Source organism: Mirounga leonina, unplaced genomic scaffold (assembly GCF_011800145.1).
Source record: "Mirounga leonina isolate KUSES-001 unplaced genomic scaffold, KU_Mleo_1.0 Mir_166, whole genome shotgun sequence".
In the NCBI taxonomy this organism is placed as follows: Eukaryota; Metazoa; Chordata; class Mammalia; order Carnivora; family Phocidae; genus Mirounga; species Mirounga leonina.
Genome location: NW_023270418.1, coordinates 33493732 through 33519304, shown reverse-complemented (window position 1 = coordinate 33519304; position 25573 = coordinate 33493732). Strand labels below are relative to the sequence as shown.

Below are 25573 nucleotides of genomic sequence, written 5' to 3'. Positions count from 1 at the left end.
GGTCTCCAGCGGGGGTCTGCACACGTCTTCTGTAAAGGACCAGCCGTCAGCACGCCAGGCGCTGCGGGCCACGACCCCGGCTGTCGCTGGCGGCCAGCTCGGCGTCCCAGTGTGAAAGCTGCAGCAGATGGCGCAGAAGCAGGGGGATGCGAGCCAGACGTCACGCAGGGACACCGAAATTCGCATTTCCTCTCCTTTTCCCACGTCACAAAACATTCTTCTTGTGAGTCTCTTTTTTCAACCGTGCAAAAACATCCCAACCATTCTGAGCAGCAAGGCCACAGAAACAGGCCTCGAGCCTCGTGGCCCAGGGGCCGAGCGAGGTTTGCGGCCCCTCGGCTGACACGCACGTGTGTGCCTTTCACAACATGAGACGGCCCATCCTAGTCACAGCAGAAACCGAGTCAGGAGGGAGGGCGGATACCCAAGAACTCTCGGGACCCTCTGCTCGATTTTCCTGTAAACCTAAAACTGCCGTACAAGATAAAGTCTGTTCGTTTTTTAAGTTCACTGGACGGCATCGAAGTCAAGAAGGAAACCACCCAGACCCCAGCAACAAACAGGAGAGATGAGTAACGTGAGGAAGGTGCTGGAGGTGGAAAGTGCCGGCCGCTCAGCGTGGCTGCAGCAGGCCCCCACCTCCCAGAGGACGGTGCCCAGCACGCGCTTCCTGGACGGCAGTGTGGCTCTCGGACCCTCTGACCCGGCAATTTCCCCTCGGCGAGCCCAGCCCGAAGCAGCTGCTAGACATGCATGCGGGTTCTTGGCTGCCCAGGATCACCATGGCCTCGCGATCACTGCAAAACCCAAACCCGCAGGACAGGGCCTGCAGGCAACGTCAATATCCCACAACACGAGAACATCAAATAAACGAAGGGCCCGCGAAAGCGCCGGGCTCTGGAGCAGGGCTGGGGGAGGAAATGCCCGCCGAGCAGTGGAGGAGGTCAGGGCGCGACGGAGCCGCGCTATGAAGACATCGTGCAAACCCAGAGCTGAACGCAAGCAGAGGGGACAGAGGAGCAAGAAACAGCCAAAGGTTAGCAGCGGTCCCCTCTGAGAGGCAACGTTACAGGTGGCTTTTATTTTCTGTTATTTTGGGTGATGTGTACCTTTCGAGGGTGATCGCAAATGTTACTTTTCAACAAGAAAACATCAAGACTTTGCCCCGGCTTATGCGGAGAGGCCTTGTGGTTCCGGCAGTGGGGGGAAGGGCCTAGGTTCCGGGGACCGGGCTTTCTCACTTGTCCCACCAGTGGGAACAGAGCGGCCACGCGGGGTTGACCTATTTGGCCTCCAGGTTCTGAGCCGAGTGGGAGGGAAGAACCACAGGAGGAGGGATGGGGCAGAAGGATCCACAGCCTCCAGACAGCCCAGGAGGAGGAGAGCCCCCTGCCAGGTGGTCCAGCGTGGAGACCTGGAAGATCCTTATGGTTAATCCCCTCTGCACCCCAACACGGGAAAGGATTTTTCACAATGAGCAAAACCAAACATCCCAGGATGTGGACTGACCAAATCAACACAGATGAAAGAGGCAGCGCCCCAAGCCCTGCACCCCCCCAACCCCGTCACCCAGCATCAGAGTGGACAGCAGGCAGAGTGGACATCACAACTGTCCCCACTGAACCAAAGGCATCTCCAAGAAAGGACGGATCCCCACCCAGAGGCTCACACCACGCCCCCAGGGCGGCTCCTTGTATGGCTTCTTTTCATCAAGCGGAGCCTCCGGCCTCCCTTCGGCCCGACCCCTCTCGCTGCCCCCACCCCTGGCTTCGTGCGGGCAGAGCTGGGTCCCAGCGCAGGCCGCCCTCCACACTACCATCTCTAAGGCCATAAACAGCTTCACAGCTGGTAGGCAGCCAACTTACTTTTGTTTTTTAGCAATTGATTAAGTTTCTCCACGGCCCCCTGGGGTAAGCTGTTGGACAGGCGCTGAGACCACAGCCCGGCGCCCTGGCCCAGGAGACCGTGCCCAGGGACCACCGCAGAAGTGGCCGGGCCAGCCACTGGCTCCACTGGAAACCTGAGGCCCGAGCAGCTGTCTGTCTGCACGACCCACCCTGGGCCCTCATACAAGCATGTGGGAGGCTGTCACCTTGGCCCCGGGGTCCGGGCCTCCATCTGCACAGCAGTAAAATGGGGGAGTCACTCCTCTGCCTTGAGGCCTGGGGCGGCCAGGGCAGCAAGGTTGGCGCCTGCCTCGCGATTCCCTTGCTCTCCTATCGCCAGGAGTCAGCCCCTCACGTGGTCCTCTGCCACCTGCCCTGCCCTCTGCCCCTCAGGGGCTGCTCACCACACAGGCCGTACAGCCCAAAGGCCACACCCAACCGCGGCCCCCAGCCACATTTCCTCACTGAGTGGCCAGGGGTGAGCACCTTGACCTCTGTCTCCTCACAGGTAAGAGGCAGGAGGGGCTGAGGCTCCCCAGCAACGCTGGGTGGTCCCGTGACAAAGTCAGTGAGCCTCTGAGCCCAAGGCCATGGCCCCAGCACATGTCCCCCTCCCGGTGGCACCGAGCATGCCCCGGGGACCTGCCTCAGGCCACGTTCTCTTTGAACGAGCAGCAGAGACACGGCCTGGAGGCTCACGACTCAGGCCAGAGGGTCTTGATAGAGACTTGTGAACAAAGTGCAGTTGGTTGGACCAATTAAAAGGTGGGCGACCCGGCTGCCTGAAACACAGGAACATGGGGTTGGACGATATAATACAGTCGGGGACTCACATAATGGAAAAGGCCCGGTCCCACCTCTCTGGGCACGTGGCTCAGCTCTTTAAAAAAAACCACACAGGGGCACCTGAGTGGCTCAGTCGTTAAGCGTCTGCCTTCAGCCCAGGGTCCTGGGATCGAGCCCAACATCCGGCTCTCTGCTCAGCAGGAAGCCTGCTTCCCCCTCTCCCACTCCCCCTGCTTGTGTTCCCTCTCTCTCTCTGTGTCTCTGTCAAATAAATAAATAAAATCTTTAAACACACACACACACAGAGGGCACCGGGGTGGCTCAATCGGTTAAGCAAGCATCTGCCTCAGCTCAGGTCATGATCCCAGGGTTCTGGGATCGAGCCCCGCATTGGGCTCCCCGCTCAGCAGGGAGTCTGATTCTCCCCCTCACCCTTGTTCATGCTCGCTCTCTCACGTTGTCTCTCAAATAAATAAATAAAATCTTTAAAAAAACAAAAACACAAAAAAAGCACACAGAGTGCCTTCCCAAGCCCAGGCATACTGCAGGTGTTCCATATACAGCAATCCTTCCTCCCAATAACATCCTGTCCTATGGCTCCTGGAGGTGGTGGTGGCCACGCCACCCTCCCCCCCAACGCCACGGCACGTAAAAGCTCCCCGGGGCCCCGGCAACACGGGAAAGGCTGCTTGGGTCCAAATCCCACCTCTATCCCTTCCTCTGGGGCCTTGAGCAAGCTCTGACTGCCCAAACCTCCAAAGCAGGCTGGCCCCAGCCCCTCTGACCAGCTTCCACGAGGCCCCAGTGATACAGCGCTCAGAAGCGTGCCTGCCCGCAGCCCAGGGCAGGATTATTACTACTACTGGCCACCCCACCCTGGCATCGAGGCCAGAACCAAGGAAGGAGGTTGGTGGGGAGGGGCCATGTGGTTTAACCTAACTCAAGTGCACTGCACCTTACAGGCTTTTTTGTTTTGTTTTTTTAAAGTAGGCTCCACGCCCAGCATGGGACCCAACGTGGGGCTTGAGCTCACAACCCTGAGATCAAGATCTGAACTGAGGTCAAGAGTCAGGCGTTTAACCGACAGAGCCAGCCAGGCGCCCCAGCACCTTACAGTTCATAAGGCGCTTTAGGAAACGTTAGCTTGTTTGATACTCACTCCCAGGTCAATGAGACATGAAGATCCTGCATTTCATCAGGTCACAACCACATAGTGCAGGGCTAAGGCCAAACTCAAATGCCCTGATTCTCCCCCTAACCAGGGGTGGCAGGGAGGGGACAAGGGTGCAGTCAGGCCCCAGGATGACCAAAAAACCTCAGCGCTTGCCAGGGCAAAGACTCTTGAAGGTGCTTAATCAACTTTCCCAGCATTCTTCCTGGGCCTGATGCTGGTCCCGCGGGAAGCCAGGATCCCTCCCGTGCAGTGGACGTGGGAGCACATCATAACACATCTCCCAGAGGGGCCGGGGCTGTCTGAATGGAGGCCTGCGGGAACGTGAAGCAAGAAGCCACAGGGAAGGGCGCTCCAGGCAAAGGCAGAAAGGTGGGTGGGAAAGGAGCAAACCATCCATTTTAGTTGGAATAGGAGGTCAAGGGTGAAAAAGAGCCTCCTGGCCTCGGTCTGAGGACAAGTCAGAGGCCCCGGCGTAAGCCCAGCACACGTGGGCAATCAGCTCACCCCAGCGCCCTGGGAATTGGGGAGGATAGACACACCGGGGCACAGTCCACGGAAACAAGACAGAGGACCTGCAGCCATCCCTAAAGACAAGCCGGCACGAGGGGCACGCAGAGGGCAGGACTGGGGCAGGTGAGGCCTTTCTCCAGCAGCCTGGGGGCCTCACCAGGGCCCGGACCTCAAGCCCAGAACCTGACTCCACAGACGAAGGAAGTCGCCTGAGCTCTGGGGCCGGGCTGGAGCTGGACTCGCATGCCACCAGCAAGGGGGACACTAGACAGGCTGGGGGTGGGGGACGGGGCCAGCGTGGGGAGTGACGGCAGCGTCGCTCTCTGCTGGCGGACCCGGGCCACCCCAGAGGTGCCGCCTGGTCTCATTGCCCGGCCCCAGGATGACAGTTTTCTCATTCTAAGAATATGGCACACTCCCCTCTTCTCTTCTATTAGATTTAGAAGTTAGTCTTCAGGCTCAGACACAAAAGAGCACATGCTGTGTGGTTCCGTTTCTGGGATGCTCTAGAACAGGCAAAACTAACCCATGGTGTTGGAAGTCAGGACAGGGCTGCCCCGTGGGGTGGGGAGGGGGGCTGCAGGGGGCACCCGGGAATTTTCCGGGTGCTGGAAATGTTCTGTATCTGGACGGGGGTGATGGCGAGGCAGATGTATCCAACTGTCAAAGCTAATCACAGCGGACGCTCAGACTCTGTGCGTTTTACTGTCTCCAAGTTATACCTTCATTCCCGCCCCCCCCAAAAAAAGTCAGTGCTTGGACTGGTGACACCATTTCCTGGGACTGTGCAATCTGATTTTCTTGCTATTACAAATTCATGGTCCATGGCTGAGAACAGCAGCTGCCTTCTGGTACCAGAGTCAACGCCAGTCACGGCCTGGGCGGCGTAGGCCTCGGCCACAAGGGCCTCCTTTCTTTTTTCCCTTTGACCTACTTCCCTGATAAGTGACAAGACAGTCAGACTGGAAACAAACGCGCCCCTTATTCCTCGGCCCTGAGCCTCGGCTAATCCGCCCAGAGAGACGGATGGACGTGAGGGGCTTCGAGACATCGCCCCAGTTGTCAGTCTGGCCGTCACACCCGACAGTGACGCCTCTGTCCGCCCCCCCCCCCGCCCCCGCCACCTCGGCCCACCATATCCCCTCGTCCTTTTGTTTCCTGTCCCCGCCAACATCTGTTCACACTACTTCTTGGCGAGGTGCAGCAGGTGGACCCGTAAACCATGAAGCCCGAGCCGCCTGCCCGCCCGCCCGCCCGCCAGCCCCACCATGGCGGAGGGCACAAAACGGGGTGGCAGCCCGGCCCCCACTGCCCCGGACACAGCCTCAGCGAGCCACCTGCCCGGGTCGTTCGGGCCCCGAGCAGGGACACACACTGCCCAGAAGCCCCCAGTGGTGAGGAATGCGCGGGGACGAATGTCACAACAGGGGCGTGTTCCAAAAGGAGCCACCACAAGAGCTGGAGTGAGGGGAGCACCAGGCTTCCTCGGATGGTGGTGGGAGCTCCCAAATAAGGCCCCGCTACTGCTGTTTTTAGCCCATCCCACATAATTGGAAAAACATGGGGAAAACCAAAGCCAGCTGGGCGCCTCCTTGGGCCAGGCTGCCGGGGAGGGGCGGGGGAGGCTGGTGCTGGCGGACGCACGGTGCGTGGGATCACAGCCTGGCCCAGGCATCCTCCCCCGCTGGCTCGCGAGACAGGAGTCACTCAGGCCCCCCGGGTCTCACCAAGCCCCCTCGCCGGCCCCCCGCCGAGCTGCGGCACAGGAGGGGGCCACCTGCTCTGACATCCTTCCTAGTCTCAGAGCCTACAGGACCCTGACCGGGGCCACGTCGGGAGGGACTGGGGGACCTGAGACACTGCACCCTGCAGCAAGTGGGTGTCACCCTGCCCACACACGGGACACAAGACACTGTTGATCCAAGGCAAGGGAGTCCGAGTCTCCTGTCCTGTTTGTGCGGGCCCCACACAGGCACTGTGGGAAGCAGCCTCTCATCTGACCCCCCAGCTGCACAGAGCGGAGTCATCCTGCTCTCCCCCTTTCACAGGTGAGAAGGCCGCACCCCGCCCCGTGTCATCCTCTGCTTCCAGGGGGCAGTCTGCAGGCCCTGGGCTGTCACAGCCCCATTCACGGGGGTCTGAGCATCACTGCCACCTAAGCCCCTTCCTTGGGGGAAGGCACCAACTCCCTGCACAGGGCTGGCTTTCATTTGCTCAAAAGCAGAGAAAAATAAGACTCATGCATATCGTGAAAATTTCTTCCGATTCAACTCCACAGCATAAATGGTCAGACGCTCAGAGTGAAAGCCCCAGGAATCCGCAAGTCATGCCTGAGGCCGTGGCTTCGGGTCCTGAGATGTTTCCAGCAGTGCGGAGGGTTCCCCCACTGCAACACATCAGCCTGCTTTGGGCGCATGTCAAGTGCAGACTCAGCCCTCTGCCTCCCACGCCTGTCCCTTGTCCTAGAGACTCTGATTTGCTAGGGCTGGGCGACCTGGATGTGACGTCAGGGCCTGAGTAATTCTGACACATCCAGACCCCTGCCTCGGACCCCAATCCCGCCCAGCCCCATGGTGGCCTTCATCCCTGGAAAGCAAGCCACGTGCCCAGTGCACTCAGGACACACACCTCACTCTTCCGCCCGTTTCCCACCGGCAGTGTCGAGGAGGGCTCCCCCACCCACCCCACGCCCCCTCAAGCCTCCTCTCGCCACCACCCAGCCTCATCATCTACTTCTGATTGCAAACGTTCAGGGAAGAATTGCTCTTCTGGCATCAGACTGCCCGCCTGGCTCCAAGTTCAAGTTCAAATTTAAGCACTCTCCTACTTGTTGGGCAGCCAGGCCTTCCTCCCAAGAATCAGGTACTACTATCATCTCTTTTTACAGGTGAAGTGACTGAAAACACAGAGAGGCTGAGTTATTTTCCCAAGATCACACAGCCGGGACGTGAGTGCCGGTATCACAGAACAAAGCCATCACGTGATGGGAAACTGCTCTAAATTCTGGGTCTCCCTGACAATGAATTTCCTTACCACCCCAAAGTCTCTGGCAGACTCTCAACTACAGACCAAAGCCACGATCGATACTGGGAATGTCGCCTCTGACGCCTCCCCTTTCAGAAGAGTGGAAGTTGGGACGCTCAGTTTCTCCTTCCCAAAGGCCTTTCCTCTAGACCAGGACCTCCTGACCCTCAGTGTGCGGCCTCAGTATTCACCCCTGGGGGCACGGGACCTCACCGATACCATGGCCCAGAGGAGATCCTCCTGTGCCGGCCATGCATCCCATCCTCCCACCAGCCACCAGCAAGCCTCTCCTGAGCGCCGGCGGCGTCCACGCGGGCTGCTCAGTTCCGGCCAGCGAGGGGCCCTGCACTGGGTTCCCACACGCTGGGACCTCCGAGCTCCACTCTGGGCAGGGGCAACAAGCAGGACTCAGTGTCTGCTTTCTCCGTTTTACCCTCACGTTGCCAGCTACTCTCTCCAGGCCGCGAGCACAACCACCTGACAACGTCAGCGGTCAAAATCCACACTTGGCGTGTAATTTACACCCGCCAGCAGGCAAAACCATACCCACCGGTGGACGCGGGGTAGCCCAAAAGGCCACTCGAGGAAAGGAAAACACCCACGGCGTCTTCATCAAACATTTTCCTTTAACGTGATATTCTGAGGTCAGGAATAAAACCTGGAGGGCAGGAGATCTGCACCCTAAAACGCAGTCGGCCAGTGGAGTTGTTGCGTGCTGTGAAGTCCCAAGCCCTCGGCCCCCGCTCACGGCCCTGTCTCTAACTCGCTGTGTCCATCGCCCAAACAGAAGGAAAGCCCCTCAAAGACAGAATCCATTCCTCACTCGTGCCCCGATCCCCCTGGATTAAGAAATATGGACAGACAGATAGCCCCCATATTTCCACCCCAAATTTCCAGAAAGCCACCTTGGTGGCAAACCCTTGCAATGTTGTGAGAAGCTCCTGGATTTCTTCTCAACTCAAACCAAAACTTCGAGGAAACTCTGTCCCTTCCCACCCCAGCTTCGAGTGGTTCCAGGGAAGGAAGCTACAGAAGCCCCATGCAGCCCCCAGAACCAGCCAATGAGTGGGAAGCACGTGGAGTGGGAACCACTCTTACAAAAACACAAAACCCAACGGTCACACTCTCGAGCAGAGCAAGAGCCCCAGCCCATCCCTTCTGTGTCTTCTGGGAGCTTCCCTCTCCTGTGACATACCCTACAGGGGATCTGGAGCAAAAGCAGGACGCAGCCTCAGCCTGAGTCCCCTGAGCTGCTCTGTGCAGATGGCTTCCCCCACCCACCAGAGCCGGCGGCGCTGAAAGACAACAAAAATGATTTTCTTCCTCACACTTGGCATTCTCCAACTGAGTTATTTGTGAATGTGCCCTTTACAGCTGGGAGACGGAAACAGCTCTCACAAGACCAGGGAAGGTGGCCCTGCACCACTGGGTCCCAGGGGACTCTGCAACCTGGCCGTCCTTCCTGAAGAAGGCCACGAGCTGTGGATCAGCTCCCTGCCAGACAGCTTCCCACAGGACAGGCCATGCTGCTAATCCCCCAGGTCCACCCCACAGCTCTTCACCACAGCTTCCAGCCCCCGCCCCCCTGTGCAGCCGCCTCCAGGAAGCCCTCTTACCCCACGGCACCTCCTCTACTCTGCCCCCTGCCCCCCACCCCCATCCCGTGGATGTTTGCAGAAAGAACAGAATGCCCTCCAGAGGCTCGACCACAGACAAGGGTGCCCGGAGCGCAGAGGCTCTGGCTATTAGAATGCAGGGAACCAGAAAGTCCCTGTTCCTCCGCCTGCCAAAGAAATCAGCCCTCCCCGGGGGGTGGGAGGACCCTTGGACGATGGAGGCAAACTTAGGCCTCCTGAGGACCTGGCCTACTCCCTCTGGCCCGACGTGAAGACAGACGCCAACAGTGTGAACGCTGGCTGTGGTTACCACATACTCTGCACTGACTACGCACCGGGTGCCCTGCACAGTGCTTCTGAGTCCTATCAGTATGCCGTGTCCTTCCCCAGCCTCCCCGGGCAGGGGGTGGCCTGTGACCGCCCCAGCTCACAAGGGAGGAAGAGAGGCATAGAGCGACAAGACCCCAAATGCCGTCCACCCCGGATGACCACCAGCCGTTTGTACCCCGGGGTAGCCTGGGCAAGTCCTTGGTGGAACTCCAGGCTTCTCCAGCTGTGCAGGGCACTGAGCCACGACTCTGGGATTCTAGGAGGCCCCACACCCCAGTTCGGAACCCTGATGCATGGGGCTCCTGCCTCACAGGGCCCCTTCACAAAAGCGGCCTGCACAAGTTCCCCAAAAGGGCCAGCACTATTGCATGATCCACCATGGGGGGGGTGTGTCCACCCCTCACTCCTTCCCCAAATGTCCACGTGCACCCCGGCTCCAGACACTCCAAGTGGGCAGAGGGGCAACCACGCCGGCATTCAGCCATGCCTGTGCTCCTCCCAGAGCCAACCTCACCTCCCCATCCAGCACCACAGCTCGGCCAGGGATCACCAATCCATGGTAGCAAGAGACACCAGCTTCAGATCCCTCTAACCTGGGGCCAGGCCCCAAGCTGACTCTCTCAAGGCAGCACGACTCGAAAATAGCAAAAACACAAATAAAACAGAAATGCCCAACAGGGGAAAGATGGTTCATTGGGTAAATACTTTTTAGGCACTAAAACTCATGTTTTAGAAGCAAATACACCTCCTGCAATTGCAAATACTCCTGCGATAATGTCAAGTAAAATGCACAGACACACATGGAAAACCAGCAGAAAAAGACCCACCAAAATATGAAGACGACCTCCAGATGCCCTTCAGTTTCTCTCATACACAAAACAGAACTGGCTACATAATTTGCAGGGCCCCTGCAAAATCAAAATGCAGGGCCCCCTATCCAAAAATTATTAAGCATTTCAATTCAGCAACAACAGAGCCTTCTTCCAAGCACAGGGCTCTTCTGAACTCGGGGCCCTGAGTGATTACACAGGTCAAACCCCTGTGAAGTCAGTCCTGACACCGCCTAGCTCTTGCCTCAGGGCCACCGTACACGCTGTTCTTCTCACTGTTCCTTGCCCTTCCTCCCTGTTAATCCTCCAGTCTCAGCCTGAATGGTGCCTCCTGGGAAGGACCTTCTCTGACCTTTCATCCCAGCCCTCCCCCCACCCATCTGAGTCCCTCTGTTGTGTCCTTCTTTACTCTGACCCAAATCTGAATTGGTTTTATTCATTTGTGTGCCTGCCTGCCTGCTTCCTGTCAGCCCCACCCCCACTAGCACATTTGCTCTAAGAAGGGGGGGCGGGAATAGGCCAGTGTCATTTACTGCTTTACTCTCTGCACCCAGCACACTTAACAGACATGTGGTCATTGCTTGTGGAAATGTGGAACTCAGTATACCCCGTATTTTTCAGATTTGCCAGGATGAACTTTTTGTTTTTTTGGCTTTTTTAAAGATTTATTTATTTAAGAGAGAGATGGAGCGAGAGGGAGAGTGCAAGTGGGGAGGGCCGAGGAAGAGAGAGAATCTCAAGCAGACTTCATGGTGAGGGTGGAGCCCGACACAGGGCTCAATCCCACAACCCTGAGATCATGACCTGAGCCGAAACCAAGAGCTGGACGCTCCACCGACTGAGCCACCCAGGGGCCCCTGCACATTTTGTTTTGGACCAGTGCTCATGGGGCCCCTGGGTGGCTCTGTTGGTTAGGCGACTGCCTTCGGCTTGGAAAGTCCTGGGTACGAGCCCACATCGGGCTCCTTGCTCGATGGGCAGCCTGCTTTTCCCTCTCCACCACCTGTGCTCTCTCGTGAGCATGTGCTCGTTCTAATAAATAAAATCTTAAAAATAAAAAAAATAGGGTGCCTGGGTGGCTCAGTTGGTTAAGCGACTGCCTTCGGCTCAGGTCATGATCCTGGAGTCCCGGGATCGAGTCCCGCATCGGGCTCCCTGCTCGGCGGGGAGTCTGCTTCTCCCTCTGACCCTCCCCCCTCTCATGCTCTCTCTATCTCATTCTCTCTCTCAAATAAATAAATAAAATCTTTAAAAAATAATAATAAATAAATAAATAAATAAATAAAATAAATAAACCTGTGCTCAAGTTCTGGTAACACTCCCTCTGCTCTGCCCCCAGGTCCCCAGGTAAGTAAGCCCTGGTCTCCCTTTCCTTCCCCCAAGTGCGAATGGCCCAGGGGTGGCTGCTTCTGACGTCTCTCACTAGCCCCTCGCCGGCCACTCTGGTGCCCACTCCAGTGCCAGCCAGCCGTGCTGGGCCCTGGGCATCCGCAGAGATGGCCGCATCCTAGATGCGCATCATTTCTGAAAGAGCACGCTCTGTACCTGACACCTGGCAAGGAAGAGCCTCAGACAGTGCCCCGGACGAGGGGGTGACACTTCATTAAAATATCATCATACTAGGAATCCTCAAAAGCAGCAAGTGTGGAGAATTCGGGAGGAGAACAAAGAGGTGGGTGAACACCTGACGTAAAGAAGAACACCCGCACGCAGGGAGGGACAGCAACTCAACTCCGTGTGCCCCAAGTTTTCTCCCACTGAGCATGTGCCTGCAACCTGAATTTCCATGGGGCGGGTTATGAGGGCATGAAGACCCCATGGAAATGGGACACAAGGATAAAAACGACTCATAAATTCTGTATCAACACGGAAAAAGCAGAAAAGCAGGAGACAAAGCCACAGTGTCGGGCACCGGATCGCGGGGCGCCTCCCGATTCACGGGGTCCTTCCCCACTGATGTCGTTCTTCCAGTCCGCGGGGTTTTCGCGTGGCAGTTCGCGACGGCGAGCATCTCGGCGACAAGCACGACATGCCGGCGGCCCCCTGCAAGCTCGCCCGACGGACCAGAACCCGAGTCCCGAGCCCGGTACCGTGCCCGTCGGGCAGCGGAGCCCAGGTCGGAGCCCGATCGCAGCTGCCGGGCTGCCCAAGCGCCCTGGACGCGGAGCCCAGAGCGTGTGAAAGCTGCGCTGCGGACAGGACGAGGCGCTGAGCGGGTGGCCGCCCCCGCACCCCCGCCAGGCCGGCCCCCCGCCGGCGCCCCCCCGTCTCACCTGCCTTGCACGTCTTGCCGTTGTCGTGAAGCTGCACGCCGGTGGGGCAGGCGCACGTGTAGAAAGGCTCCCTCGGGGACAGCAGACACAGGTGGGAGCAGCCGCCGTTGTCCTCCGCACACCGCGTGTGGACTGGGGAAGACGGGGCAGACTGAGGGAAGGCTCCAGAACAGGGCCCTCGACCCCACGCCCCCCTGCCAGGCACCGCTCCTGGTGGGGGCATCCTCCCTGCCCTGCCCCTCCCCCCACCCTTCTACAGCAAGATGCCGTCTTCAGGGCCCCTCAGGCGACACCTCCTCTGTGAAGGCCACCCTCCCCGCCAGGATCTCAAGACCTGCCTGCGTGCGCGCGGTACGGACTGGGGGATCCTGGAGCAGAGGCCTGTCTAATCCCGATGGTGTGCTTGGCCCCCACGGGATCTGCACAAATGCTTGGTGGCCACGGCTGGACACTCTCGGTGCTGACAGCAACCGTTCTCATCCTCCCAAGCCCGCCCACAACCAGCACCAACTGAACTGAACACTGGCGGCATTCCACTCTGCCCAGGGCCGGCTGGGGTGCAGTACTCCAGAATGAGAGTCTGAACCACCCCCCGTCAACGGGAGAAGATATAGGGGGTGGTGCCTCTCCTCTCCCTAAGGCTGCCCCAAGTGTGGGTGCATTTAAGGACCATGATGTTCTCACCAGAAAACAATTCCAGAGAGCCCCACCTTCCCTTTGGCACCAACAATGGTTGCCCCCATTGGGCCCCCAGTGTTAAGGTCAAAGCTGCGATCTTCTACAGCACCCTGCTCCCCAAGGACCCTGCTACCCACCTGTCACAGGAGCCCTGAGCCCACGTGTTTCAAGCTCTTCACCATCAAGGACCCCAGCCACCACCCCATGGGGACCCCAGGCTGAGAGCCTCAACTTACAGCAGATTGTTCATCAATAGCTATGTAACTTCTGTTGGCCCTGAAAACAAAGCAACCTTCCCTGGGAGTCCCTTTGCCACCTCCGAAGAGAGGACAGCTGGGGTGGGGGGCCCCACCTGAAGCAGCCCCCTCCCCAAGCTCTGCAGAGAGCTCTCTCAGTTGCCCCCCAGCCTAGCCCTGCACTCTGCATACATCTCCCTCCCCTCTACCAGCACCTCCTCTCCTCCACTGCTCTGAGGTCGGTGCCCCCACACGGGGGGCTTTGGCTGAGGGAAGACGCCGGCCACCCCCTACCCAGCCCCCCACTTACAGTAAGGCTGCCGCTCTGAGCTGAGCACTTGAATATCCATGGGCGAATAGAGAGCGCTGAGGATCTCCTTCCTCTTCTCTCCAGTCCTCTTGTTACAGGCGTGGATGGAGCGGGTCTGCCAGTCCGTCCAGTACAGAGTGTCCCCAGAGAGCGTCAGGGCAAAGGGGTGCGTGAGGCTGCCCTCCACCACCTTCTGCCTGCAGGGGTGGGAGGCAGAGTGAGGAGCCATCAGCAGATTGCCCACAGCCCTGCGTGCTCCCAGCTTTGAGAACCCTCCAAGGCCACTGTGGACCCATTCACAACACACATCACAACAGTGGGGCAGGCATCCCAGGAACCGTCCCAGTGTGTGCAGGGCACCTCCCAGACTCAACCAGCCTCCCGCCATCCCTCACAGAGACACGGGCCTCCCCTCCCAACCTGCTTCTAGAAAAGTGGCTGGTGACAAGGGGTCCCACAGGAAAAAAAGGAGGAAGAAAAATGGCAAGGGGGAGGCCACAGCCGATGACTATGAGCTGGTGACCAGCACGCCTGCTCTGCCCTGATGTTTCAGCAACTTAATACAAACCACCACCATCCTTGCTGTCCTGTCACAATCCCTCCACCAGGCACCCCAGCCTGCAGCCTTTCCAGCCTCTAAGCCTCCTGTTCATTCCTGTAAGGCCAATAATTTATAGGATCAGAGTAAATTGAATTTGATATCAATGCAAGAAAAAGCAGCTCTCTTCTATGTATTTATAAAGCCCAGCAAACGAGAACTTTTGTTTGTTTGTTTTTTAAAGATTTATTTATTTATTTGACAGAGAGAGAGAGAGAGAGAGAGAGACAGCGAGAGAGGGAACACAAGCAGGGGGTGTGGGAGAGGGAGAAACAGGCTTCCCACTGGGCAGGGAGCCCGATGCGGGGCTCCATCCCAGGACCCTGGGATCATGACCTGAGCCGAAGGCAGACGCTTAACGACTGAGCCACCCAGGCGTCCCAACGAGAACTTGTTTTTAATGAGATTATGGATGCTGGTAATGATTCAGAATTTTACACCTGGTAGCGTGTGTGATTATCTGGTTTAATGACCCTCCCCTGCCTCTAGGCTCCATGGTGGGAGCGGGGGAGGGCTGCAGGGGGCTGATACCCAGCACATCCCCAGCCCCCTGGCACTGCACCTTGGAGACAGAAACACTTACAAGGTGTCACTGAACAACTGAAAGCCACATTCCCTGATCTTCCCTGATCTGACCCAACGCTGCCTTTTTGCTTTCTTGATGTCACTTTTTAAGATTTTTATGTATTTATTTGTGAGAGAGAGAGAGAGCACAAGCAGGGGGAGCGGCAGAGGGAGAAGGAGAAGCAGGCTCCCCGCTGAGCACGGAGCTCAATACGGGACCCGATCCCGGGACTCCAGGACCATGACCTGAGCCAAAGGCAGACACTTAACCAACTGAGCCACCCAGGCATCCCCTTGATGTCACTTTTTTTTTTTTTAAAGATTTTATTTATTTATTTGAGAGAGAGAGAATGAGAGACAGAGAGCATGAGAAGGAGGAAGGTCAGAGGGAGAAGCAGACTCCCTGCTGAGCAGGGAGCCCGATGCGGGACTCGATCCCGGGACTCCAGGATCATGACCTGAGCCGAAGGCAGTCGCTTAACCAACTGAGCCACCCAGGCGCCCTGATGTCACTTTTTAAATAAACTTAATAAGGTGACACACACGTAACACAGAATTAACCATTCTGTTAAGTTAATAATTCCGTGCTATGCAGCACATCTAGAATGTTATTCAACCACTACCTCCATCTACTTCCCAAATATACACACTGCTCCTCAGGAGAACTCCGAGCCCACTCAGCTGTTACCCTTCGTATCCCCTCCACCCCAGCCCCATCATCACCACCATCATCACCACCATCACCATCACCATCCTCATCACCACCACACCATCATTACCATTATCACTACCACCACCATTATTGTATCCTAAATGCCACCACCATCCTTGCTGTCCTGTCACAATCCCTCCACCAGGCACCCCAGCCTGCAGCCTTTCCAGCCTCTAACACTCCCTTCACAATGCCCAGGATCACTCAGCTCCCCAAGGACCACAGCTCCCTAGGCTGCCACACTTTCCAAGTCTCCATCCAGGCCCCAGGCCAGTCTGTGCCCACAGAGACAATGAGATAGAATGTTTCAGATCAGCTGGGCATGGTCCGCAGAGGTCAAGAAGGAACTGAAGCCTCCTGCCAACAGCCATCAGCGTGATCCTCCAGCCTCCGTCAAGCCTTCGGATGACGGTAGCCCCAACCAGGAGCTTGACTATAACCACAGGGCACACTCAGCTAAGCCAGCTAACCCAGTCCTAATTCCTGATACCTTTTCCCCGCCAAAAAACCCGTTTGCTGATTTAGATGGCCAAGTCTGGGGGGTCTTTTGTTACACAGCAATAGGTAACTAACGCGCAGGCCTGGGTAAAATGTGGCAAACTTGCTAACATCCTCAAATCTGTTGGAGTTGTCATCTGCTTGTGTGTGCAGAGATCCAGCCGAGTCTTCCCCATGCCACGTGACTGCATCCCATGGTACCAGCACCCACATACTCCCCGCCTGGTTCAGGAGCCCCCCTGTGCAGGAACAGGCTCTGTCCTCCCAGGAGGACCCCCAAGACCCGGCACAGAGTTAGCAGGAAGTCTTGGTCAATAAATAAAAATAAATAAACAAACACCTGTGTGCTGAAGGGATGTTCCTACATCTACAGCGTAATGAGGTAGGGGGCTGTCAAGCTAAGCTGACCAGAAAACTCTGAAAGCAATTACCTAACAAGTAAAAAACACTTTACAGTTCACTCATTTAACTCATTTTGCTGAGCAACTACTAGGTGGAAGGCCCTCTGGCAAGATCAGGTAATGCAGTGAACCCCAAGACCAACCCTGCTCCTGCCCTCACAATGGGTACTTGGTGACAGGAGGAAGGGGGTACAGTGAACTCTTCAGAACCCTGTCGGACCCCCGGGCTTCAGGTCCACAAGCCCTTATCTGCAATTCTGAAATCCAAAACAACTCTGAAAATGGCAAGAGTTCTGTTACTCATTTGGTGGCAAAACCTGTGTGTGGATGTGGGGCTATTTATAGTCTTCCAACCCTGCTTAGAACGAACATTCTGTGTTTTGTTGCCAACATATTCACCCAGTGGATGGCAGACGCCCCCCCCGCCCCGCCCCAGACCTTGCTCGGTGTGGAGTTAGACGTACCGTGTGTACTCTATCATTTTTCAAGTGCTGAAAAGTCCAGAACTCCTCCAGCCCCCAGGGTTTCAGATACGAGACCACGGGGTCTGAGTTAAGAAGGGTCACCTGCTGATGCCCAGCGGACTGGCCAAGGCCTTGGCGATGGCCAGGGAACAGAGGGAGAGGTAGGGGTCCACAAGCAGGTGGGCACTTACCGGAACGAGCCGTCCAGGTTGGCACGGTGGATGAAGCTGAGTTTGGCGTCGGCCCAGTAGAGCTTCTGCTCCTCCAAGTCGATGGTCAGCCCATTGGGCCAGTAAATGTCGGAGTCCACAATGATTTTCCGGGTACTGCCGTCCATCCCTGCCCGCTCGATTCGAGGTGTCTCGCCCCAGTCTGTCCAGTACATGTACCTAACGAGGAGGCAGAGCACGAGCTTTCTGTCTTTGTTTTCTGTCTACATGAATGCACACGTGTAAGACAGAGACAGTGAATTTGTCCTCAAATCTCGCCCACTAGAGATAACCAGTGCTTAGGGGCTGGGCTATTCTCATTTCCAATTTGTCTCCTAAGCAGTTAGGAACATACTAATTTTTAAACAAACTTGGGTAATCAAAATATGCTGTTCCAACTTGTCCTCAGTTAGCGATATACTCTTGGGTACCCTCTCCTACTAATAGAAATCCTCCTTATTCTCTTAATGGTGATAGGGTATCGTAAATTATTTACATGACTCCACGTCAGACATTCGAGTTGTTTATGATTTTTTGCTACTACAAAAATGCTATAAATGAACTGCTAAAGCCAATTAAAAATATGTAGGATGGAATGTTATTCAGCAGATAAAAAAAATGAGCCATTAAGCCATGGAAAGTCATGGAGGAATCTTAAATGTATATTACAAAGAGAAACAGCCAATCTGAAAGGGTTACATACTACATGATTCCAACCATAGGACATTCTAGAAAAGGCAGAGCTACAGAGACAATAAAAAGATAGAGGCTGCCAGGGGTTGCGGAGGGGAGGGACAATCAGGTGGAGTGCAGAGGATTTCCAGGACGGTGAAGCTCTTCTGTTAAGTTACTACATTGGTGGACGCACAACGTTACATCTTTGTCAAAACCATAGACTGCTCACAGGCATATGGGCAATCTCTGTACCTTCCCCTCAATTTTGCTGTGAACCTAAAACTGCTTAAAAAATAAAATCTATTAAAAAAAAAACCCACACGGGTGGGGCGTGCCCTGAAATAGTAATAGCAGTTTTGCATGGGTGGGTTTGTGGGTGATTTGGGTCTGCTTATCCACATCCTCCAGCTTCCAGTAAGGGGCAGGCCCCTCACATCCGCGAGAAGCCACCCCACCTCCTTAAAGGCTTCCTTACATGACGGCCCACCAAGTAAGTGGACATGATACACAGTGACACCAGGCATCTGGGGTGACAGGTTCAAACCCCACCAGCACCCAGAGAACACATCTAGTTGTCCAGGTGGGGCGACAACCCAGCGTGCTCCTCGAAGCCAGGCATGGGTCTTAGTGACAGCTGAGAGGAACCACACCAGCCTGGAGGACACGGGACCCTCAGGTTCTAGTCGGACGTGGATGAGCCATGGGACACAAGGGTGGCAGACCTATGGTCTGCCCAGTGTCTCTCTGCCGACAAGGAGGACGGTGTCCAATTTCCCCTTGAGAAGCCCCACCTCCATGTGTGGTCTTTCAAGCTCTCCCTGCCTCCCCGGGTGGGCATGGGTGGGTCATGGCTAATCAGCAAATCCCATTACCCTCGGCCTCAGAGACTGCTTTAAAGACAGGCAGCTCGTCCACGCCGGCCAATGGAAGTCCACCTGGAACCCTGACCCGGGAAGGCAGGGAGCTCCCAGGCCCCACCTGTGAAATCCGTGGGAGGACTGCGGGGAGTGCAAATCCAGCGGGGAGAGGCCATGCACCGTCCCTTCTCAGGATCCTAGTTCCCAGGCCCATAGACTCTCTCTTAGCTTCGAGCTACTTCTCTCTGACCCAGCAAGTCCCCCACGGTTCTGGGCTCTACTCCATCCCAGGTAAGATCTCCTCCCCTCTCAGCAAACCCTCAGCAAACCGGGGGCCGGTGCACTCATTGGAGGCATGGGGAGAACATGCCCCACCTTGCTTTTGGGGGTCCTCGTCCAGTGGGCCCCCTGTGGCCACAGGAGGTGTGTGTGCCGGAGGGACCACCCCCATTTACGAGGCTGTGTAGCCTTCCGAGGGGGGTGTCATTTCTGAGCTGGTGCCATGGCTGGAGGAGCTGTGACAGGTCACTGAGCCGTGCAAAAGGCAGCCTCCTCCCCGCGTGGCAGCAAGGTTCCTGTCACCAAGCTCCCCTGCTCTCCAACCCCAGTGGGGACAGAGAGGAGAAGAAAGCACCCCTCACATGGAACACCTCTCCCAGGGGCTTCTCTTGCCCTCCCTCCTCTGCATCTAGTGAGTACTCGGCCGACACAGGGAGAGCGGGGATCACTCTTCCCACTGGACAGATGGGAAAACTGAGGCTCCAGAGGCTGCCCTGCCCCAGGCACATACCAGCGGCTCTGGGAGCACCGCGTGGTTCTCTGAGTAGGGCCTGAGCCTGGGCCGTCATGTGACTCTCCTCTGTACCAGTAGGCCCGGGGCCTTGGTGCGCTTTTCCTGGCCGCCCGAGGCTCGCAGGTGCCACGGGCCCCCTCAGCAAGGGCTCCCGCCAGCCTGCTGCAGACGCCTTTTTTCCCAGTGTTTCCCCCCCCACCCCCCCCAGCAGCCTGGAAAGGGCCCAGCCTTCCCACCACCCGCCGAGAAGATATCAGGAGAATCAATCTCAGGGCAAGCCACTCCTGACCTCCCTGAACGCTCCCTGCAGCCAGCGAGAAAGGCCGGAAAATGTGAAGGCTCGGGACCTCCGCGAGGAGCATAATTCAAATTCCTTCCCCCGGGGTTTCATAACAGAGGCCCGCTGCTTTCCTTAAATGGGGAATCTGCGAGCCACTCCGTTACCAGAGACCCGCCGGCGTGGATGTGCTTTTGCAAAATCGTGAACGCTGCCACGGGCCCGGCCAAATTCCACGGGGGGAAATCAACGTCCGAAGGAGAGCACAGCGCCCGGTCTTTGTGCGGAGGCTGCCTGCGGCCGTGGGTCGTGGCTGTGTTATTTTAGGGGAGGACCATCTTGCATTTTAGGGAAGGGGTTGGGTTTCAGCCTGGCTTTAGCTTGGGACCCAGGAGCCACTGCAGCCCCTCGTGGGCTGGTGCAGGCCTGGGCCTCCCCTCAGTGCTGGGCTTGAGGTACTCAGGGCCAGAGGGTCCTCCCCAGAGCTGGCTCTGCTGCCACGTGGGCCCTTGGCCCTGGGGAGGGTGGTGTCTTCCCTCCACCCTGTCTGGATGCTGACACTTTTCTACCTGTGTTGCTGAAACAATGCCAAGCCCAGCCTCGGGACCACGGGCCCTCCTGGTTGTGGGCTCCCGGTCGTGTGCACACTGAGATGGCCTGAGAATCTTCCTTCCTGATGAGGTCCGGGGGTCCCCTCCTCTAACACGGGGACCGTGTCACAGGAGGGCACAAGGACGTGGCAGAGACTCCAACGGGACCAGGAAGGGGCATTGCTGCTCCTTCAACCTCGTGCTTGTGGCCAGGACAGAGCGCATGACCCACTGTCCCCAGTCTCAGGACAGCGGTCCTGCCCCCAGGACTCAGCCCCAACTTGTATTCGGCAAGAGTGGCATCTGGGTACTGGCCCAGAGTCCTCCCCTCCTGGGCAGCATGGTGCCTAAGGGGACAGAACGGGCATCTCAAACCTTCACCACGGGGCAAGGGTGGGGGAAAGGCCAGCTCAGAAGTCCTTCCCAAGGCATCAGCACCAAAGTCAACTTCGCCCCAGGGGGTGGGGGTGTTGGAGAGAATTCAGAGGCAAGATCAGAAAGGATTTCAAACATTTAATAAGAAAAGCCAGAGCTAGAGACTGACCGGCTCCCAGTGATGGTGCAGGCAAGGGCAGCCTGGACATGATCATGGAGAAGACTGCTCCCCACCAAGCACCAAGCACTTCCCCACCAAGTTATCTACTACCAAGCACCAAGCACCCCCTACCAAGTGCCGAGCACCTCCCCACCAAGCTCCCACACCAGGCACCAAGCACCTCCCAGCTGAGCACAAGCACCTCCCAACCGAGACAGCGAGAGGTCATGAGGAAGAAAAAAGAGAACACTGTGCACAGACATGGAGACTCTATTTGGGGTGGTGAGGGAGGGGCATTTTTAGGTAACAACAACTAAGACTTACTGAAGCTGCTAACTGTTCTTGGTGTTTTCTGCAGGACACGGGACACGGTCTCACCCTGTACAGATGGGGTCACTGAGGCACAGAGCAGCAGTATGCAACCCTTGCTTCTTGCCTTTCTCTCTAACCCACGTGCAAAGAACCAGCAAACCTGTGTGATTCTGCCTTCAAAACAGATCCCAAATCTGGCCACTTCTCACTCATGGCCCACTAGCTTCCTGATCCAAGCCTTCACCTTCTATCACCAGATCATGGTGATAGCCGCTAATGAGCACCCCGCTCCCACCCCAAAGTCCACCCTCACTCCAACGGCTAGAGGGACCCCTTTGCTGATGAGTCAGACCCAGCGACTCCTCCACTCTAAATAGGACCTACCCTTCCCCTTGCTCTGTGTCCTCCACTCTCCCCCTCACTCCACTACAGCCCCTCCAACAGGCCGAGCCTCCTCCTACCCCAGGGCCTTTGCACTGGCCACTTACAATGCCTGGAATGTTTGTCCCCTGGATGGCCACATGGCTCTCCCTCTCATCTGCTCCAGGGCTCTGCTCAAATGTCACCAACAGATGTTCTTAGTCTCCTGACCTACCTTGCCTCACCCCCTCTGTCCTCGGGCCTGGCGTTAATCTCCTCTGTGGCACATATCCCTGTTGGACACACCATACTATGGTGTTCTCCCTCCGGTGCATCACAAGGGCCTCGAGGCGGCACCCCTCAGCCTCTCCCATCACTGACAATGTCCCCTCTTAGCCAGGGAGACTCAGCCCGCAGTATGGGAGAGGTGTGAAATGGGGAACATCCTGGAAGGTCAGCCTGGCCCAGGGCCGCTCAGCCTGCTTGGAAGGGGGGCAAGAGGGGCCTAAGGGTGGGAAGTCACTGTCAGGCTTGGCCCCCCAGGATGCTGGGGCCGGGGTGCTCCCCTGGTGGTGGAAGCACCAGGCTTGTCTAGCCTGACTCCAGAGAGTCAGACGCCAGGGCCGTAAATCCCAGACCATCCCTGACCTCGTGTGTGTGCACGTGGTGGAGACCAGAGCCAGAGGGGCGCATTTTCTAAGTCAGCACGCCATAAGGTGGGTTACTCGGCCACCATAGCACCCCTTCACCCAGCCTGCTCCCCCAAACACCAGCCTCGGCAGGACAGGCCTCCACCTCCCGGCCCCTGCTCCACCCATCCTGGGGCGGGCTGACCGGGCAGAGAAGGCACCACAGGGACAAGAGCAAGTGGGCGGCATCAGGACCAGAACCCAGGGGTCCCACTGTGTTTCTGTTCAAGATGTCAGGGAGCCATGCACCTCTGACCACGGAACCAGCAGAGAACTGGACGCACACAGCCGTGGGTCGGCTGCCGCCAGCGGATGGGTAGGCACCTGCTGCCCAGGTAAGGCTGTGTCCCTCCCAGGCTGTGGGAGGAGGGGACCGAGGGCGGAGGGGTGACTGAGCAAACAGCTCCCACTGGGAAAAGTCTAGAATGGGCCTGGCCAGCCCGGGCTGTGACACTCAGGTACCTCCCCATGATCCCGCCCTCCCAGCCTTCAAATCCAAGGATGTTCTTAGCTTCACTGCCACTCGCACGATCCCACCTGGGCCTCAGGGCTGGGCCCTGAACCTTCATGGGTCACAGTGAGCTTGGCCAGACCGGGGAGCAGAGGAGAGCAGAGGGCTTCCGGAAGAGGCCAAACAATCCCCCTGGCCAGTTCTACTTCCGGACAAGGACCACCTTCTATACCGTTCTCGGCGAATGCGGTTAGAAAGGTGTGAAAGGTACAGATCCAACCTGCTGGAGCAACCACACTCCTCGGATACCGTCACGCACACAACAGAGATACCTCGTGATTCACCTCCAGTGCCCTGGATGCAGCAGGTGTCAAAAAGAAACGTAACTACAGCCTATCACGGGGAAATAATTCTCAACAACAGGTCCTGAAAGGTGAACTCCTTTTAAGATGGCCAGGTTTTCTCTGACAAAGCTGCTTGGGCTCAATTCAAGATGGAAACCACAACCCCCCCCCCCCCCCCCCAGGAGGAAGGCAGCTGGGTTTACCCGTGCGCGGGGTCCAAGGCAATGGCCCGCGGCTGGTCGAGGTCCTGCCAGAAGAGGACCTTCCGGGACGTCCCATTGAGGTTGGCAACCTCGATGCGGTTGGTCTCCGAGTCCGTCCAGTACAGCTTCTTGCCAACCCAGTCGCAGGCCAGGCCGTCGGGTGACACCAGGCCGGAGATGACCACGTTCTGCACGGCGACCCCCGTCTGGTTCAGGTAGGTCTGCTTGATGGCCTCCTCGCTCACGTCCGTCCAGTACACGGCTCCCTTGGAGAACTGGAAATCCACCGCGGCCGCGTCCTCCAGGCCGCTGACCACGATGGTGGACTCCAGCTTGACTCCGCCGGCGTCCACCAGCCGCACGTCCCGGCGGTTGGCGAACAGCAGGAGCGGCGAGGCTGCAGGGGTGGAAGCGAAAGGTGAGGAGGGGGCCCGGCACAGGGGGCTGCAGGCCCCGCGCACTCCTGGCCCCCACCCGGCCGCACCCCGGCCCCTCCGCTCCTTCCCTCGGCTCCCCCGGGTGCGGGCAGGCAGGTGCCTCGACAGGCCCGGGCCAGCCTGCCACTCGCAGAGCTCTCCAAGGAGCCAACAGGGCCGCTGTCACTGGAGTCACGGCGGGCTGCCGTCCAGCGCCCCCGGGGCCCAGGTAACCCTTCCTGCCACGGCCACGCCACACGGCAACTCAAGGAGCTGCAGAGAAGTCACATCAGCCTGATGCAAGAGAAGGGGGTGTGGGGGCCCAGTCGCGGCTGGGCCGCAAAGCCCGGGTGCAGCAGAGCCTCAGGATTCCCTCAGTTCCCAGACCTGCTGTCCCAGCTCAGGCCCCTTCCTGGGACTGTGGCCTCGGCTTCCCACTCTGGAATGCCATCCCCTCAGCTCAAACCCCTTTTCTTTTTTTTAAAGATTTTATTTATTTATTAGAGAGAGAATGAGAGACAGAGAGCACGAGAGGGAAGAGGGCAGAGGGAGAAGCAGACCCCCTGCTGAGCAGGGAGCCTGATGCGGGACTCGATCCCAGGACTCCAGGATCATGACCTGAGCCGAAGGCAGTCGCTTAACCAACTGAGCCACCCAGGCGCCCCAGCTCAAACTCCTTTGACGGCGCCCTGTGCCGCGGCGGCCAAGGTCAGGCCGCCACAATGAGTGCCAGGCTCCAACCTTGGCCATGCCCCTGCAGGACTCGGGGACACGAGGTCGGGACCACCATCACAGGCATCACGACGTCAGGAGGCGGAGAGGGTCGCCCGTAAAGATCAAACGGGGGTGGTGCAGCTACATCTGAGCTGGGCATCCTGACCTCCCGCAAGGAGGAGACGGCCACAAAGGACGTCTGTCCCGGATCTGACCCCTCCCTGCCCCAAGCAGATGCAGACAGACGGTAAAGGACATTCATCATCACAGGCCGACTGCTCTCTGCAGCTCACACACGTACGCAGAGCCGTGCGGGCTCCCCTCTAAGCGTCCTGGGGACCCCGTGCACGGGCCTGGGCTGTGGAGGACAACGCGCCCACTTCATGGAAGGGTAAGACAAGGCTTGCCTGCACAGCCAAGTTCAACAGAGCTCCAAAGCCCTCTGCGCTTTGGACCACTGTTCATGTGCTGGTTGCAGGGGTGTATTTGGTTTGTAAAAATGCATTACTTTTCTGTGTATACTTACTTCACTAAAAAGTTTTTAACCATTAAGAAATGGAACTGTTCCCGTTTTCCCAGCTTCTTACGGGAATCGCTCCCAACATGCCGAGGCTCCACCTGCCTAAGAACGCTCCTGGCCCTGCCCAGGGCCAGCACCCAGCTGCTCTACACACATACGGTTCACCCGCCCCACCCAGCCTCCGGCACCCCAACTTTAAGAAGGTGCATTACCTCTGCCCTGTGGGAGGTGGGAAGGAAAACGGGGACAGTCCAGAAGGGTGTAGGTCCCCACCCCCAGTAAGAGGCTCCAGGGGGTAAAGAGGGACATCCACCACCAGCGGCCTGGCCAGCAGTTGGTGCCATCTGAGACTTAGGTGCCGGCCAGCCATAGAGCGCAGTGGGGGAAGGGAACGATGCTCAGGACGACGGAGAGTCCAGAACCTTCCGAGGAGGAAGAATCCACGAGGACCAGAGGCAGGAGGGCCTTCACTGCAAACAGGGTTGTATGTGGGATCTGGAGGACAGAGTGAAGAGGCGGGCAAAGCCATGGCCAACAAAGACCCCACAGCACACCCGGGTGACGTGGCAAGCCTGGAGCACATTCCCATTCATCATCACCGTGCTGTTCCTGGCCACCCAGAGCAATGATTACCAGGAATCCCGTCCTGCCCGCGAGGTTTACGGTGCCCAGGCGCCTGAGGTTCCCTGCGGCCAGGTCCCCTGGCTCGTCCCCACTCATCCAGCCAAGGCATGACCT

General features: G+C 57.6%; 1 protein-coding gene across 1 annotated transcript in view; it reads right to left on the bottom strand.

Moving 5' to 3' along the window:
- LRP5 (LDL receptor related protein 5) overlaps positions 1 to 25573 on the bottom strand; it is a 98650-nt gene that overhangs the window by 46755 nt on the left and 26322 nt on the right. Inside the window, exons 2-5 of the mRNA XM_035013447.1 lie at positions 23186 to 23582; positions 17082 to 17279; positions 13654 to 13850; positions 12430 to 12561 (exon numbers count right to left, since the gene is read on the bottom strand). Coding sequence (XP_034869338.1) covers positions 12430 to 12561; positions 13654 to 13850; positions 17082 to 17279; positions 23186 to 23582 — 924 coding nt within the window. The remainder of the gene's footprint in view (positions 1 to 12429; positions 12562 to 13653; positions 13851 to 17081; positions 17280 to 23185; positions 23583 to 25573) is intronic.